Source organism: Grampus griseus (genome assembly GCF_964374135.1).
Source record: "Grampus griseus genome assembly, chromosome: 14".
Lineage (NCBI taxonomy): Eukaryota > Metazoa > Chordata > Mammalia > Artiodactyla > Delphinidae > Grampus > Grampus griseus.
The window spans coordinates 15,609,627-15,627,413 of record NC_139008.1 but is presented as its reverse complement, the minus strand read 5'-3'; the positions used below and the strand labels follow the sequence as shown (position 1 = coordinate 15,627,413).

At 54.5% G+C, this 17,787-nt stretch overlaps 2 protein-coding genes across 3 annotated transcripts; one reads left to right on the top strand and one right to left on the bottom strand.

The window, feature by feature from the left end:
* Nucleotides 1–65: 65 nt before the first annotated feature.
* On the bottom strand, nt 66–4,111 carry CFAP119 (cilia and flagella associated protein 119; the record flags this gene model as incomplete). Of its 2 annotated transcripts, XM_082669649.1 has the most annotated exons (9): nt 66–260; nt 1,329–1,418; nt 1,491–1,560; nt 1,642–1,758; nt 1,943–2,013; nt 2,551–2,720; nt 2,893–2,958; nt 3,541–3,572; nt 3,908–4,111. In XM_082669649.1, the coding sequence occupies 9 exons, from the start codon at nt 4,109–4,111 to the stop codon at nt 85–87; spliced, it is 996 nt and encodes a 331-aa protein (XP_082525775.1). In that variant the 3' UTR covers nt 66–84. The 2 variants fall into 2 exon arrangements, with proteins under 2 accessions (XP_082525775.1, XP_082525774.1); XM_082669648.1 differs by having other exon boundaries at nt 1,329–1,758.
* Nucleotides 4,112–4,651: 540 nt separating this feature from the next.
* Nucleotides 4,652–16,980, top strand: RNF40 (ring finger protein 40). The gene is made up of 20 exons (XM_082669635.1): nt 4,652–4,695; nt 4,805–5,008; nt 5,437–5,604; nt 5,739–5,880; nt 6,535–6,741; nt 7,306–7,427; nt 7,549–7,695; nt 7,793–7,867; nt 8,856–8,975; nt 9,073–9,252; nt 9,459–9,594; nt 10,447–10,568; nt 10,654–11,081; nt 11,168–11,285; nt 11,408–11,557; nt 11,736–11,948; nt 12,029–12,154; nt 13,394–13,534; nt 13,625–13,726; nt 15,744–16,980. Exons 2-20 carry the CDS (start codon nt 4,877–4,879, stop codon nt 15,918–15,920), a joined length of 3,006 nt encoding a protein of 1,001 aa, XP_082525761.1. The 5' UTR covers nt 4,652–4,695; nt 4,805–4,876; the 3' UTR covers nt 15,921–16,980.
* Nucleotides 16,981–17,787: the final 807 nt, after the last annotated feature.

The window sequence follows — 17,787 nt, the reverse complement described above, 5'->3', positions numbered from 1 at the left end:
AGGGAAGCCCAGAAGGTGCTCAGGATGGGGGCAGGGTAGGGCCACTTTGGTCCAGGTCTTTATTGGGGAAGAGGGTGGGGGTCACTAGGTCTTGTTCTTGCCTTTGCCTGGAGGTAGCTGGAGGGGCCGCTCGAGTGCGGTCAGCTTGCTGCTGAGCCTTTCCTCACTGGCCTTGAGCCGTTCCTCCACCAGTTGTTGGAGCTGCTCCAGTTCCTTGTTCATCTGGGTCTTGATGTAGGCCCGGAGGATGGAGACCTGGCCTGCAGGGGCAGGGAAGAAGGGACATGTCAGAAGAGATGCCGTCTGGGGCTGAGGGATTGCCCCTAGCCATGCAAACACAACCTTCCAGGGTGCCCCTGGGAGCTACACTAGTGGCGGTGTTGCTTCAATTCAGAAAATGTCAGCCAGCCTTTCTGTGAGAGAAATATGGGTAGAGTGGCTGTGCTGCTGCATTTTCTGGATTGCTACTTAGTAGCCTTGTGACCTTAGGCAGGTGACTTAACCTTTCCATGCCTCAGTTTCCTCTGTGTAAAATGCAGATAGTGATAGCACCTAGCAACTAGGATTGAGAGAGGATTAAATGGGTTAATAGATGTAAAATGTGGGAATTCCCTGGCAGTCCAGTGGTTACAACTCCACAATTCCACTGCAGGGGGCATGGGTTCGATTCCTGGTCAGGGAGCTAAGATACTGCAAGCCACACGGCACAGACAAAAAAAAAAAAAAAAGGTCTATATATATATATGCTTAAAATGGGGCCTGCCTGGCACATAGTGTTGTCAAATGTGTGCTGGCTATTATTGTCATTGGGTTGGGTTTTTTTTTCCTAATATTTATTTATTTACTTTTGGCTGTGTTGGGTCTCCATTGCCGTGCATGGGCTTTCTTTAGTTGTGGCGAGCGGGGGTACTCTTCCTTGTGGCACGCGGATTTCTCATTGTGGTGGCTTCTCTTGTTGTGGAGCACAGGCTCTAGGCATGCGGGCTTCAGTAGTTGTGGCTCACAGGCTTAGTTGCTCCACGACATGTGGGATCTTCCCGGACCAGGGCTTGAACCCTTGTCCCTTGCATTGGCAGGTGGATTCTTAACCACTGCACCGCCAGGGAAGCCCTATTGTCATTGGTTTTATAATCCTTTTCTGGGACTCCTGCCTCACCCTCAGCAGCTGTGCTTTTATCTGTTTGCCATCTTGGACTTCTGCATAAGGAATCATTTGGAGAAAGGACACCATGACTAAAACAAAAATTCTGAAGTCCTGATATGGTCTAAACCCTTCATTTCACACCTGCCCAAAGTCACAGGGAACCCTAACCCCTCCAGGTCCTCACTTGGCTCTGGCTCTGGCTGGACCACTGTTTCCGGTTCCTCCTCATCTGGGGTGAGTGCCTGCTCCTCCACCTCTTCGCCCTCTTCTTTCTCTGCAAGCGAGAAGGCAGGAGGAGGCTTCAGCCCCAGCCCAGTCCAGCCCTCGCCCCGGCATTCTCCCTTACCCGTCTCATCCTTTGGCCAGAGCTTGGGTGCCTGTAGCCCCATGTAAGTCAAAGATAGATCCAGCCGCACCTGGAAAGAGGGAGGAAGACGTCTGCACTGAGGGAAAGCGGGGAGATGAGGGGTGGCCTCTTGTAGCCCATGGCCCAGTACCTGGGGTGTGAAGACATATTTGTAGAGCTTGAAGTGGCGGAAGTAGGTGTTGACCACATAATCTGCCAGGGCCAGCAGCTGTTCCTCCTTAAAGAGGTTGATACTGAAGGGGGGCCGCTGTGGGGATGATTGGGAGTTAGAGGACTGACCACCTCCTGAAGCCCTCACCTTTTCTCCAAGTGCCCGGCAATCCAGGAGCAGGAAGAGCCCACTGTGGCCTTCAGAGGAAGATGAGGGTCATGTGTGTAAGAGAGGGTGGGAGGCTGGGCTAGACCTTATCTGGGGGGAGAGTGAAACTGACCCTGATTCCGTGGCAAAAAAGGACACTGGTGAAGTAGCGGTAACATTCCTCCACGTTGCCCAAGGGGGTTGCTGGGAGGGAAGGCAAGATGTGACAGTGAGTACTCTCCCTGATAATCATTCATTTTAGTCACTCAACAGCTACTTATTGAGCATGAGCTTTAGAAGTAGAAAGATATAGGCAACAAATATTGAGTACCCACTATGCACTGTTCTGGGCACTGAACCAGACAAGTTCCTGCCCTTAAGAAGCGTATTTTCTAGTGGAAGTGACAGACAATAAACCAAGAAATACATAGTTTAGCTCTCGTTAAACATTCTGTAGAAAATTAGTTCCAGGAGTAAAGCAAGAGCTGTTTTATTGAGCACTGTGCATATATCTACATCTATTATACATAATATTTCTCAGAACAGTTTCATAACGTTAGTGCTGTAGCCTTATAGATAAGGAAATAGAGGATTTCAAAGGTGAAATAACGGGTGTGATACTGCTGCTAGTGATGACAGAACAAAGATTTCAGGTGCTAATCCTGCTTTTACTTCCCCTGGTCACTTATGCCAGCCTTCTCCTCTCCCCTGGACTCACAGCCTTCGGGGGCCTTCTCTTACCAATACAGGCCTTGTGAAGATCTTGGAGCAGGGCACAAGCCGTTGATGTCTGCTCCAGGGAGAAGCCTTGTTGGCGGCAGAAGATGAGTGCATGGGAGAAGAGGTCCAGGGTGATGGCGTCCCGCAGGCTCTGCGCAGGAGAGCCTAGTCCCAACAGCTCGGCCAGCACCCTTGGGAGGGAGAGAGGAAGGAATGAGTGACAACCGGAGCCTCTCTTCACCGCCCCACACTAGTGTACAACAGGCTTTGGAGCCAGGCATTCCTCATGCCTTCCCAGCCCATCCACCTCCCAGCCTTCCCCAAGAGCTAGCTCTTATTCCCCTCCCTGCTCCCCTTGCATACTCCCTCATCTCCTCAACATTGGCTGTCTTCTCCAGCCTGTGCATGGAATGGATGTCCAGGTACTTCCTGTCATAGGAAAAGAGGGGAAAAGGTGTTGGTGGCCATTATGCATTACCCTCATAACAGGGCTATGATGGCTAGAGCACTGGACTGGGAACCAAGAGACCTGAGTTAGAGGTTTGGCCCTTCCACTGAATTGCTGTGTAACCTTAGGCAGGTCACTTCCCTCTCTGGGCCTCACTTTCTCCATCTGTAAATAGAGGGTATGGCCAAAATGAACTCTTATGATCCTCTTCATTTCTAAAGCGTAGGGTTAGGAAACTTGAGTTCTGGTCTCTGCCACTCCCTACCGTATAACTGGGCAAGTCTCCCTCTGTGAACCTCAGTGTCCCCATTTGTACAATGCCCCGTAGAGGCACTGACACTACATTTACATTCTCAGTCTTTGGCTCCCCTCTTCTCACACTCTCTTTGGACTGGGGCAGCAGGAGACCTGACTTAGTCATCTCGGGTAATTGCATCTCTGGGCCTCAGTCTCCTCATCTGTAAAATGAGGATACCGTCGCTGTTTGACAGGATTGTGGGGAAGCCCTAAAGGAGTAATACAAGTGTGAAGGGTAACTTTCCCCCAAAGCTCTTCACACTCACCATATGCAGATCCGGGGCTGGGGCAGTGGCGGCTGCAGAGAGAAAGCGCATTGGGAAAGGCAGAGCTGTGTTGTTCATGGCCCCTAGTTCTTGAGCCGTTGCGAATCTCTAGCGGGCCTAAGAACGCGCTAACTTGCCTTCTCATCTTAAAGACTAGCTACGAGCAATGCTGGCGGGCTGGGCTTCAGCGACCCCTAAGTACTATTCATGAGCATATTAACAAGGGGGGGGGGTCACACACCCCCGTCTCTTCACCAAGGCAGCCCGGGAAACGTCTTGAACGTTAGAAAGCATAACGACGGGTGGCGCCCTGCTGGGGAGCCCTTTTATAAACATTCATGAGCGGACGACTCTGTCCAGTCCTCACCGGGAACAAGTCGGCTGCAGGATCCTCATCCGCATTCACCGAAGCCACGGTTCCCGACTCGGTATGCACACCTGTTCCCATCCGCGTGGCCGATTCATCCAATGACCTGAGGTCTTTCTTGGGTTCTCTCCGCAGTTCGTAGTGCTGTTCAAGCTCCGATTGCATTTTCAGTCCCTGGAATTGGCTGGACTTCCGGCGGATCATCTTGTCGCTCCTCTGTGCCGCGGGGCACCACAGGTTCTGTCCTGCCTCGGTTCTGGGACAGCCGGTTCTCCGGCAGAGGCTGCCAAGGCCTGGCCCTCTATCGACGCTTCAGCCAATCTACGCTGCAGAGAGGCCCGGTGCAGCCAATCCGCTGGGCGCGTCTTCCTCCGTCTCAACGGTGACCGTTGCTAAGGGGGTTCTTGGAGCAAGAGAGAAAGTGTACGGCGCTCGCCAATCAGTGAGAAGAGAATGCGCGTGCGTAGTAAGCCGCAAGGCCCGCCCCCGTGCCCTCGCTTCAAAGTTGCTATTCTGAGGCAGGCGATGTCATTAGGACTGGAGAGTGGAAGTGTGTTGTCGGTTACCATAGGAACTGTCTACTGGCCAATCACTGAGAGGAAGAGGCGGTGTTCAGGAAGAAACCAAACGGGACCCGAAAGGCGGCACAAAGCGCGACCAATAGAAACAGGAAGTGGAGAAGATTTCTCCACATCCGGTACTGCCTGTGGCGCCTGCGCTCTGTGCTGGGGAGGCCAGTGACGTCCAGGGGAGTCCAAGATGGCGGCGGTGGGGTGATTCTGCTGCCGGTGAGGGGCCCGGGGCCGGCGGGGCAGGGTCCAGCAGGTGGGTGCGGAGGAGGCTCGGGGCCGCAGGAGCTCCGGCCACTTCCACATCTCTGCTCTCTGTGTTCTGCAGGTGACGGAAGCGTCGCCTTCGCCTGCCTGACGTGCCTCGGGAGAGCCTGCGCCGCTCCTCCCCGCCGCGGCCATGTCTGGGCCCGGCAACAAACGCGCCGCCGGCGATGGGGGCTCGGGGCCCCCAGAGAAGAAGCTGAGTCGCGAGGAGAAGACCACAACCACGCTTATAGAGCCCATTCGTCTTGGGGGCATCTCTTCCACGGTTCGTGGGCTCCTGTTTCAGGCCTCACAACTTACCAGAACTCCCATCTCTGTTCTCCGTCCACGTCGTCCAGAACCTTACTCCCAGTTCCCCAGGTTTAGCAAGATCCACTTTTCAGAACACCCTGTTGAAAGAAACCGAGGACACGACGTCTGCCTTCCCTTTACAGATAGGAAAACAGGTTTCCAGAGGGCGTGTGACTTGTCAAAGACTTCAGAGTTAGGAAGAGGCAGAAGCAGAACGTGACCCTCCTCACAACCGAGACGCTTTCTCTGTGGGTGTCTGAGCCTCTTTAAATCCTGTTAGCAGTTAGTCTGGGGTTACTCCCCTCTCCCATCCATTCCATTTTGCTTTTCTTTGTCTCTTTCTATGATTGGGTTCTTGGTCCCTGCTTGACCCTCTTCTCGGCCCCTTTGTTTCCTTGGTAGGAGGAGATGGACTTGAAGGTTTTGCAGTTCAAGAATAAGAAACTGGCAGAGCGGTTGGAACAGAGACAGGCTTGTGAAGATGAACTCCGAGAACGAATTGAGAAGTTGGAGAAGCGGCAGGCCACAGATGACGCCACACTCCTCATTGTCAATCGCTACTGGGCCCAGGTGGATGCCCTTCTACTTTCCAAGACCTGGCCTTGATCCAGCTGCCAATCCTCAGACTCCTCTGCTAGGAAAGGAGTATCATGCTGGGAAGCACCTGAGGGATTCATAACATTTTTGGTGCTTTCTCCCTTCAGCTGGATGAAACTGTGGAAGCCCTTCTCCGACACCATGAGAGCCAGGGGGAGCTGTCTTCAGGGACAGAGGCGCCTGGGACCCAGGAGGGGCCAACACGTGATGAGACCCCTCTCACAGAGCCAGGGACATCGGAGCTGAGGGGTAGGGCCAGAGCCCTGGGATCTGGGAAGCTTAATTAAGTTCTGGGGAAGGTCCTGGAGAGGAGGGAACTTTGACATTAGGCTGCTGAATTCCCTGCTTGCGCGTGCGCGCGCACACACACACACACACACAAATTGATTTCATATCTGGGCAGCAAAAGGCAGTGGGTAAGAACACAGGTTTTGGAATCTGAGTGACATGGTTAAGAGTACAATTCATGTTTTGACATTCTTAGTTCAAAAAAGTATTAAATGCTGACTGTGTAGTTGACATTGTTGTAGCTTTGGAGGAGACAAAGAAAATAAAAAAGAAATACTTACTGCCCCAGCCATTAGGGAGGAAGTGGTTATAAACCATAAAAAAAAGTATAGGAGTCCCTGAATGGGAATTAGTGTGTATGCACACTAGTTTAGCTTAGGAAGGCAGAGAAGGCCTTCCCTGAGGAAGTGATTTGGTAGCTCTCTGGCTTTGAGGAAATTACCTCACTGAACTGCAGTTATTTCACTTTTAAGATGGGGATAAGAACAGTACTACAGGTGTTGGTTATGTTGACTCAGTGAGCCATAGAGAGTTGAAGGAGGCGATCTGGAACTTGGTAAAGAGTGGTGGTAACTGTTACCATTATCCTCATGAGGGTCTGTCCGTCCCTCCCAGAGCCCCTGCCAGTGCAGCTGCGGCCACCTCTCAGTGAGCCAGCCTTGGCTTTTGTGGTGGCCCTGGGTGCAAGCAGTAGTGAGGAGGTGGAGCTGCAGCTGCAGGGCCGCATGGAATTCTCCAAGGCAGCTGTGTCCCGTGTCGTGGAGGCCTCAGACCGCCTACAGCGCCAGGTGGAGGAACTCTGTCAGCGAGTATACAGCCGAGGTTAGTTCTTTGTGCCCCCACCCCAGAGGTGTCCAACTCCATTTGCATCTTTATGGTATCCCCTCAGTGCTCCTGGCCCAGAGGCAGCCACAGTTCCCCAAGGAATAAATCAGCCATGTTTTCAGGTGCAGGCTTAGGCTGTTGATGGTGGCTCTCGCTTTGATTCCTGGAGTTGAGCTCTAGAGAGACGGGTGGGAGGAGTTGTTGATGCCGGGGGAGCCTCCCCCTTGTGGCTGGAGACCTCTTGGGAGCATTGTGCACAAATCTTGGTGGCAGTTGCTGACCCACGAGGCATAGCAGCAAGTGCCCAGGCTTTGCAGGCAGACTGACTTCTCTCAGCCTTAGTTCTGTCAGTCCAGCCTGGGCGTTCTGAGCAGATGGCTCTCCTCTCTGAGCTGGTTTCCTCCTTTGTGCAGTGGGGACAAAGACTCCTGGCTTTGTCATGAGAAAATGGCAAGACAGCTGGTGGATCACACTGGGCAATGACCTAGCAGACTCCAGGATGAGTTAGTACTTTGACCCATTGCCTTGGACTTGGCTCTTACCCGAGCCCTCCCTTCACAGGGGACAGTGAGCCCCCCAGTGAGGCGGCTCGGGCACGCACCCGGGAGCTGGGCCGTGAGAACCGGCGACTGCAGGACTTGGCCACCCAGCTACAGGAGAAGCACCACCGCATCTCATTGGAGGTGGGAGTTGGGCTTTTAGGGTGGGATTAGAACCAGGGCAGGGTTTGGATTAGATGGGCACCCAAGGATCTCAGGGAGCCGGGTCTCTTATCTAAGTACCTGTCCCCTTCCTTGTCCCCAGTACTCTGAGCTCCAGGATAAAGTGACATCTGCAGAGACCAAAGTGCTGGAGATGGAGACGACAGTAGAAGACCTGCAGTGGGACATTGAGAAGTTGCGGAAGCGTGAGCAAAAGCTCAATAAGCACCTAGCGGAGGCCTTGGAGCAGGTGGGGTCAGACATTGGGTCAGATGGAGCCAGAGCAGGGTACTTGGGGCCCTCGCTTCTCTCCTCCACACCCTGTCTCCTCTGTCTTCTCTCCACAGCTCAACTCTGGCTACTATGTATCTGGGAGCTCCTCAGGCTTTCAGGGGGGCCAGATCACACTCAGCATGCAGAAGGTGAGCAGCAGCATTCTTCCTCGTCCCTCCCACCACCTTTTCTCTACCCTACCCTTGAACATCCCCTTAGGATTAAGGACAGACGTCCAGCTGTGGTCTCGGAGGTCTTTCCCCGTTACTCACAGTGCTCTTTATTTCATTCTTTCATATGTGTATTCAGTAAATAATTGCTGAACACTAAGTGCTAGGTACTGTGTAGGAAGCAGGCATTTTGGAGAACGAAACAGACAGAAATTAAACCTTTCATGGAGCTTAAGTTCTAGTTTGGGTAACTGACAAGAATTAGGTAAGGTCGTATGTACATCAGCTGGTTAAAAGTACCACTTAGGGGCTTCCCTGGTGGCGCAGTGGTTGAGAGTCCGCCTGCCGATGCAGGGGACATGGGTTCGTGCCCCGGTCCGGGAGGATCCCACATGCCGCGGAGCAGCTGGGCCCGTGAGCCACGGCCGCTGAGCCTGCACGTCCGGAGCCTGTGCTCCACAGCGGGAGAGACCACAACAGTGAGAGGCCCGCGTACTGCAAAAAAAAAAAAAAAAAAAAAGTACCACTTAGAAAAGAGATGTTGGGGTATGTTGGAGTCAGTTGGCATTCTCAGTTGTGTAGCTGAGAAAGGGCCTTGCTGCCGCTGTCTCATTCCTTGTCCTGCTTTTGCTCTCTCAATTCTTGGTCGTTGCACACTTTTTTGGTGCTACAGGGTCACTGCGCCCTGTCTCCCCTTGCTCAGCTTGCTCTTCAGGTCTTCCAGGAAGGCTTCCCTGACCGCCTGTCAGTTACAAGCCTTGCTTCCCAGCACTGACCAGGCAGTACTGAGTTTTCTCCTACTTGCCTGGGAGCCCTTAGGAAAGTGCCTGGGTCTGGCTTGTCACTGGGCCTTCAGAGTACATCACTGCTCTGCAGATGGGAGCTTGGGTAGGGCATATGGTGGGGCTATGAGGGAAGCATGCGTCCTGGCCTGGCCCTGCCTCCCACTGCCCTTCCCACTCCTCAGTTTGAGATGCTGAATGCGGAGTTGGAGGAAAACCAGGAATTGGCCAATAGCCGCATGGCAGAGCTGGAGAAGCTGCAGGCAGAACTTCAGGGGGCTGTGCGGACCAATGAGCGCCTCAAGGTGAGCTGTGTTTGGGGCTGGGAGGGCCTGAGCCTGCACGGTAGGAGCTGAGCTCTGAAACCTCTTGCTGATTGCCTTTGGACATCCCTACCCCTAGGTAGCCCTGCGGAGTCTTCCTGAGGAGGTGGTACGGGAGACAGGGGAGTACCGAATGCTGCAGGCGCAGTTCTCACTGCTCTACAATGAGTCTCTGCAAGTGAAGACCCAGCTGGACGAGGCCCGTGGGCTGCTGCTGGCCACCAAGAATTCCCACCTGAGGCACATTGAGCACATGGAGGTATGCCCTTGTAACAGGGGCAGGGGACAGGGGTAAAGGCCAGACCCTTAGGGTCAGATTGTTCCTGGGTCAAGGGTGTCAGAGGCCCTGTGTGCCTGCCAGAGGTCCCTTGGGAGTAAATTCCTCCTGAGCTGCTGAGGCCTGAGGTAGGGGGGGCTTGCCAGGAACTAAGGGGTTGGGTGGGTCCTTAATGCCTCAACCCACAGAGTGATGAGCTGGGGCTGCAGAAGAAGCTGCGCACAGAGGTTATCCAGCTGGAGGATACGCTGGCCCAGGTACGCAAGGAGTACGAGATGCTGCGCATCGAGTTTGAACAGAACCTGGCGGCCAACGAGCAGGCGGGTATGTGGTGAGGACTGGGTTGAGGTGGGGCCTTATCTGGGATTGCTGGGCCCTGGTGTGGCCAGATGCTTATCCAGATGTAAGAGGTTAAGTCCTTTCTTCTCCCAGAGCCTCATCTCTCTGTGGAAAATGGGGACCACACCACCTGACTCAAAGGCGCAGTGAGGCTTACAGCCAGATGAGGTGGCTCATGGAGCAGACTCAGGCAGAACGGGAGCTGTCACCCTCATCCATACTTCTCTGGCCTTATGGTGCCTCTCTGAGATACTAATTCATTTTTCACAGATTTATTGAACACTTTCTATGACCCAGGCTCAGTTCTAGGCTTTGGGATGATACCAGTGAACAAAACACGACAGATCCCTGTTGTGGAGCAGTGTTACAGTGAGGGAAGACAGACAACAAAGGAAGAAAAAATTGAACGTGTATATTAGGTTGTGACAAATATATCAAGAAAAATAAAGCAGGGAGGGAAGATAGGAAGTATTATGAGAAATGCCGGGGAAATGTAACTAAGAAGATGATATTTGTTTAAAAAGCTAAAAGAAGTGGACTAACTTACTTTTATGAATTTACAGTTAGTCATGTGTTCCTTTGAAAGGAAATTTGGAAATATTTTAGAAGTCTGCATTAGCAGAAATAACACACATAGGCAGTGTCAAGTTATGTTTAGGTGAATTCTCTTCATTTGTTTGATGAGATCACACTCTCTACATAAGGCTTCAGTTGTTATCTCCTTTGTAATGAGAGTGATGGCTCTGGCCCTGCCCCTTCCCCCACTGAGGGGTTGGGCCCCTAACCCAGGGACCAATCCAGCCTTCAACCCAGCCTTGGTTTCCTGTACTCTTCCAGGGCCCATCAACCGGGAGATGCGCCACCTGATCAGCAGCCTCCAAAACCACAACCACCAGCTAAAGGGGGACGCTCAGCGATACAAGCGGAAGCTGCGGGAAGTGCAGGCTGAGATTGCCAAGGTGAGGAAGGGCTGCCTGGGGAAAGCTGCGGCTAGACCCCAGTGAGCACGTCTCACCTCAGCCCTGTTCTCTCTGTGCTTTGCAGCTCCGGGCCCAGGCCAGTGGCTCTACCCACTCCATCCCCACCCTGGGCCACCCGGAGGACTCTGGCCTGAGTGCCCCAGCCCCAGGGAAAGAAGAGGGTGGGCCAGGCCCTGTTGGTGCCCCTGATGCCAGAAAGGAGATGGCTTCAATGCCTGGCGCTGCCATTACTACCTCCTTGGTGAAGAAGGAAGACCTGGTCCCTTCTGAGGAAGAGGCCCAGGCCCTGACCCCCGGGGCCCAGGGCCCCTCCTCCCGGGCCCGAGAACCTGAGGCTAAACCCAAGCGGGAGCTTCGGGAGCGGGAAGGGCCTGGGCTGGGACCCCCATCTGTAGCCTCAGCTCTCTTAAGGACTGATCGGGAGAAGGTCAAGGTGGAGGAGGCCAAGAGGAAGGAGTCAGAGCTCCTCAAAGGTCTCCGAGCAGAGCTCAAGTGAGGCCCTGTTCCTTTCTCCTTCCCGCCCCTGCCAAGTGGCCTCCAACCGTACTCACCAAGCCTTCCTCCTATGCCTCCCCCAGGAAGGCCCAGGAAAGTCAGAAGGAGATGAAACTGCTGCTGGACATGTATAAGTCTGCACCCAAGGAGCAGCGGGATAAGGTGCAGCTCATGGCAGCGGAACGCAAGGCCAAGGCTGAGGTGAGGGCAGGTAGGGCCTATGAGGTGTGCAGAGAGGCTGCCCCAGGGGGTTGTAACCAGAGCAGAGCCCTAGGTCAGCAGGAAGCAGTGACAAGAGAGCTCCCTCCTTCTGGTGGTTATAGGTCGATGAGCTACGGAGCCGTATCCGGGAATTAGAGGAGAGGGATCGGAGGGAGAGCAAGAAGATCGCGGATGAGGATGCCCTGCGGCGCATTCGTCAGGCAGAGGAGCAGATAGAACACCTGCAACGCAAGTTGGGTGCCACCAAGCAGGTGCGACCCCGTTCTGGTCCCCTTGCTTCTGAATATTGGAATTCGCTAAACCTCCTGTTCTAGCACATGGCCTGGGTCCATTCTGTGGTTCTTTGCTCAGCCATGTTTTCCTGTGGTTTCCCCACTGTCGTCTTGTCCATCTACTACATTCCATCTTGTCCTTGCCCACTTGCTGCAGGAGGAGGAGGCTCTGCTCTCAGAGATGGATGTGACAGGCCAGGCTTTTGAGGACATGCAGGAGCAGAATGGGCGGCTGCTACAGCAGTTGCGGGAAAAGGACGATGCCAACTTTAAGCTGATGTCAGAGCGGATCAAGGCCAACCAGATTCATAAGCTACTGCGGGAGGAGAAGGATGAGCTGGGCGAGCAGGTTCTTGGCCTCAAGTCTCAGGTATGGCTGCCCTGGGCTTGTTAGAGTGGAGCTGGAGAGGCAGGGGCTCCCCAGCACTGAGTCCCCACCCCTGTCCTCAGGTGGATGCCCAGCTGCTGACCGTGCAGAAGCTGGAGGAAAAAGAGCGGGCCTTGCAGGGCAGCCTCGGGGGTGTGGAGAAGGAGCTGACACTGCGCAGCCAGGCCCTGGAGCTCAACAAGAGGAAGGTGAGGCCAGACCTATGCGAGGGGACAGCAACCTGGGATGCTGGCTCACAGCCTCACTTTGTGACTCTGCCTAGAGAACTTGAAGCAGATGACCTGGGCCGAAGTCTGGCTCTGCTTCATCTCACAGCCCAGCTCATGTCTCAGACACTTACTGTGTTCCAAACTGTGTGCTGGAGGACTTTGCATGCTTGGTCACATTTCAGTCTGAAAATAATCCTACAACAGTTTTTGTTATTACCTTTCATAAGTAAGAAGATTGAGGCTCAGGGAGGTAGCTGACTTGCTCAAGAAAAAGTGGAACTGTAATTTGGGCCCGGGGTCTCCTTGGCTCCTCAGCCCACGTCCTGACACTGCATTGGTTAGCTGTGAAATGTGCATGGTGGTCTCTGTCATGTAGTTGTATTAAACCTAAGAAATGTTTAGCTTGTGGTAGTTGTTCTTCTGAGGGTAACAGAGTTAGGAATGATCTGTGGCGCCCTCTTGGTGATATCACTCCTCTAGCTTATGGTAAAGGCTTAAGATTAACATTGACTTTCATCTTTTTTCCCCTCCTGGACTTTTTTTCTTCTCCATTTGGCTCATTCATTTAAGCAGTATTAGTCATACCCTTGTTATATCCCAGGACCTGCACTGAGTGCTGGGGAGATCACGGGAACAAGACCGCCCTGCTGGAAGTGGGAACTTCCAGTTTTGAGGGGCAGATAGCAAGCTGATAATCCCACAGACAAAATAACATCATTACAGATCATGGCATGTGTTTTGTGTGTGTGTGGGGGGGGTGGCACGCTGCACAACTTGTGGGCCACGGCAGTGAAAGCCTGGAATCCTAACTACTAGGCCACCAGGGAACTCACAGTATGTCTTATGAAGGAAATAGAGGCGGATGAAAGAAAAATAGGACAGTGTGTCTCAGGAGGTGACATTTGAGCTGAGGCCTCGGGGTTGCAGGAAAAAAATGTGTGTTGAGGGGAGCAGAAAGAGGAGCCCGGTGAAGCCTGAAAGACAGGAGAGAGCGTTATGCAGGTGAGGAACTGAAGGTGTTGGGAATGAGGTAGACTAGGAGGAGGTGAGGGTTCAGAGGTCAGGAGACAGAACCAGTTCCAGTGAAGATACTGGACTTACCCCAAGAGCAGGTATCACTGGATGGTTGACACTAGCATCTGTGGGCCATGGCTCCACATGCCTGACTCCCCAGGCTCAGGCAAACGGTGCCCCTCCTCCCCGCTCCACCCACCTCAGGCTGTGGAAGCAGCTCAGCTGGCCGAGGACCTGAAGGTACAGCTGGAGCACGTGCAGACACGGCTGCGAGAGATCCAGCCTTGCCTGGCAGAGAGCCGGGCAGCCCGTGAGAAAGAGAGCTTCAACCTCAAGAGGGCTCAGGTGTGTGGTGGGCAGGGGTGGGGGCGGGGTGGGGGCAGGAGGTTCAGATTGAGGACCCTTGCACTCAGCCTAGCCCCTCTCCTGCCCCAGGAGGACATCTCACGGCTGCGGCGCAAGCTGGAGAAGCAGAGGAAGGTGGAGGTTTACGCAGATGCCGATGAAATCCTCCAGGAGGAGATCAAGGAGTACAAGGTGGGGCCTTGGGGCTGGGTTGTGCTCCAGGAATCTTAGGTGACCTAGGAATCTTAGATGGGGGGTTGGTGAGAGCTCTGGTGGGTAGTCTGGGGAACCCAGAAATAAGGTAGGATGGCAAAACCTGCGCAGAACCCGATGTGGAGAATCAGATAACTATCAAGTATGGTACACATACTACGTGCCAGGCAGAGTGCCTGGCTAGGTATGAGAGGGCTAGGCACTAGACCTGGTCTCAGATCTCTTGAAACTGACAGTCTGTTGGAGGAGGCAGCCAAGTAATTCTCCCATCTGAGTGATGAGCAGTGTGATGGCAGAGGCCAGAGGGGCTGTGGGAAATCAGGGGAGCCCCTTAACAGCCCTGGTGGTCAGCAGGCTTCCTGGAAGGAATATCATCCAAAGAAAAACTGAAGAGTGAGTCAGCGTTGGCCGTGATGAACGGGGATGAAAGGGTTCCAGCAAAGGGAAAGGCAGAGGTGGAGGCCTTTAGTTGAGAGAGGCGTGCTGGAGGACAGAGCTGGACAGTCGTAGTTGGAGGACAGAACATGGGTTTTGTGGTGAGTGACAAGCCTGGTGGGGGTTGGGCAGTGTTAGATCCTGAAGGGTTTGTAAACCAGGTTGAGCTGCTTGGCGTATCCTGTAGTCACTGTGCAGAGAGCGATGTCTCAAGGATGTTGAGGATGAGGTGCCTGTGGGACTTCTTGGGAGGCTGTCTGGGAAGGCACTCAAAGCAAAAGGGCTGGTGTGGAGGACAGGAGTTTGTGGGGGATTGTCAGCAGAGGCAAAGGTAGAAGCCACATATAACTGTCGTCACCCAGGGAGGGTCTGTGGCATGACACGGAACAGTGTCATGAGGTGAGGGCAGGTAGGGCCTTTGAGGAGCTCTGACTCCTCCCCCGCCGTGGCGGGGGATGGCATCGGCCATCACTCCCCCTGAGGAGCCTCGAAACTTAAATGATGGACAGAGGAAGAGGAGCCTGTAGCTTAGGAGGAAGGAGAGCGATCTAGAGGGAATTGATTGGGGAAGAGTTTCAAGGAGGCAGGGGTGAGCTCAGAACTGCCAAGAAGGCAAATGAAGCAGGTGTTGAGAGATGCCTCTTGGATTTGGCAGCCTTGGTGGGAGTTCTTGGGCAGAGGTGGAGGTGGAGGTCAGATCACCTGGACTCTCACCCACTGCAGTGAGGAAAGGGTGGAGAGTGAGTCAGTAAGTAGACAACCTGTTGAAGCAGTTTGGCCTTGAAGGGGCAGAGGCAGCTCGAGGCAGCCATGAGGGAGCAGGGAAGGGTTTTTGGAGAAACAACAGACTGCAGCCTGTCAAATGCTGATGGGTAGGGTTCTGAGAGCTAGGGAAGAGGTGATGCTTGTGGGGAGTTGCTGAGGTGGCGGGCAGGGCAGAGGATGAATGTTGGGAATGCTGAGTTGTGGGAATTTCCTGTCTGGAGTTGGAAGTGAGACCTGGTGGCAGGTGGGAAGTTTCAAGATAGGAGAGGAGATTTGTAAAACCTCCTTAGAGAGAAATGAATCCCAGGACCCACAGCAGGATTTCTGGGCAGCACCAGGGATGGGCCCAGTTGAGGGTTGAGAACAGCAGATTTCTAGTGGCACTGCCATGCCCAGCTGTGACTTACCAGATGCAGGTGGAGAGAAGGTAGACAGTCGGCTTAAGCCAGGATTGGGGTTTTGCCAGAGAAGGCCAAAGGGGCAAGAGATGAAGCCCCAGGGCAGAGGAGCTCAGGTTGGAGCCTGTGGGTCATTGACCTTTAGAGGGGACATGTGACCACTGGCCATCACCACCCAGATTAGAGGCTAGACTGTGCTACTTTCTAGTTTTGAAACCTGGGCTTTTGAGCCTCAGTTTCCTCATCTGGAGGATGCTTATCCCTACCTCCTAGGGCTATGGTGAGAGTTAGGTGCAGTCTGCTCTGTGGTGGCCTTAGTCTGGACCACCTCTTGCTATCAGCTTGGGATCCGGGCCCTGTCAGGATTGTTCCTGAGCTGATGCCTGTGCCCTGCCCAGGCGCGGTTGACCTGCCCCTGCTGTAACACCCGCAAGAAGGATGCAGTCCTCACCAAGTGCTTCCACGTTTTCTGCTTCGAGTGCGTACGGGGCCGCTATGAGGCCCGCCAGAGGAAGTGCCCCAAGTGCAACGCAGCCTTTGGTGCCCATGACTTCCACCGTGTCTACATCAGCTGAACCCGTAACTCAGGGGACTTTGGAACACCCATGGACCCTGGGGGCTGTGCCTCCAGTCCCTCCCCACCCCACACCCAGTGGCCCCCACCCTCCATTCCGGACCCTGTGGGCCCAGCCCCTCCCCATGTAGTTGGTTTTGGGGGCCCCAGTGCATGCTAGTGGGAGTGGGATTAACCAAGCTCAGTTTCACCTTTTCCCCAAGGTCAGAACTACAGCCTAGGGGGCACTTGCCCTGCACAAAAGGTCTGCTGTGAGAGGCCTGAGGGGCCCAGAGCACTCAACAGAACTTCTTGGAACCTGGCCCTAAACCTTCTCCAACTGACTCCACGGGCCCATCCCAGCCCTAAAGGGGAAATTCCCCAGGCTGTGACTTCCCACACAAGTGGAAGTTCACTACCTGCTTACACACCCACAAGTAAGGACCAGGGATGGGTCAGATCCCCAGCTCCTTGCTCTGAGACTGGGCTCTGGGGCCCAGGGAGTTTCTTTACCCTCTGCTCCCCAGATCTAGGCAGACCTTCCCTCCTGTGGAGTTCCTTGGGCTCTTTGGTCTGGTCTTATACTAAGAGCACCTCTTTGATGGGGGCACTGTCTTCTGGGAAGCTCTAAGGTTGCTGCAGTCACCTTGCACTCATCTTGGGAGTGCTGAACTAAGATCATCAGTTTCTATTCTAATCAGACGCCTCCCAATCTCTACTTCGCTCCCAGGCCCCACTTACAGCCCTGATGCTTCCCAGGGCTCCGCTGGGTCCCCAGCCCTGACCCTGCTTTCATCCTGGTGGCCTTAACTTTAGTGGAGGCAGAACTTCCAGGGGGAAAAAGGGACAGACTAGCGTGCTGGGCCGACTTCCAATCATTCCAGGTAGAAGAGCATCTAACACCCTGTGACTGAGCCTATACCCACAATGCTTCCTGTGTTGCCTGCCCAAGCACACTCTATGGGCTGTGAAGGCAGTATGCAGGGGCCTGGAAGGTGGAGCTGCTGAGAGGTGCAAGGCTCCTCTCGGCCCCTGCTCTAGAGATGTCTTGTATAGGCTGTTAATTGTTTTGAATAAACGTCCAACCCTCAGCCTATAGTCCGGGTAGCCAGGCTTCCTGCCCTAAATGTGGTTCCGGATTTTGGCTGTTACACTTGTTCCCAGCGCTGCCCTGGCTGGCGTGTGAACCTGGAGGGCCAGCACAGATGAGACCCCACTCCCAACAGCTGGTTAGACTGGGCCTTTGGGAGGGGCGCGTCTGCAGGGAGAAAGCGTCGTGGTCAGCACTCTGTCGCCAGCCGGCCCCACCTGTTCCCATGGGGAGGGGCTGACACCCTGGATCTCCGCATCTCTGCCGGCCCGGTCCGTGCGGGCTCGCCACAGCCCGCGCAGTCATTGGCGGCAGGGGCGCTGGGAACCCCGAGGTGCATCCTGGGAAATGTAGTTCTATATTGGTGCTTCTAGGCAAGATCCTCGGAGGGGAGAGCCGGGTCCCCGGTTGTGCTGGCCAGAGGCGGGCCTGGGCCCAGTCTGTGGGCCGTTTTTCCCCAATGGCTTCACCCGCCCTTCCCCCTCGGACGGACAAGCAGGACGCCTCAGCGGGTCCCTTATTTCATTGCGACCTGCACTGGCCACTGGCCTTGTTCTCGGGAACTGTGTGTCCAGCGGCGCCTGTGGGTTCAGTGTGCTGTCGAGTCCGCGGCCGGAGGCTGCACTGGGGCTCGCGCTCGGGCCGGTGTTGACCGGGCTTGGTGCCGGAGCTGGAGCTGGAGCCATGGCCACGGGAGCGGCCGCCGCCTTGTCAGCAGTCACGCCCTTCCGCGAAGCTGCGGCTTTATCAGAGGTCTCACCTTTGCTGGGGCTCGCGGCCTTGTCCGCCTTCGGGCTCC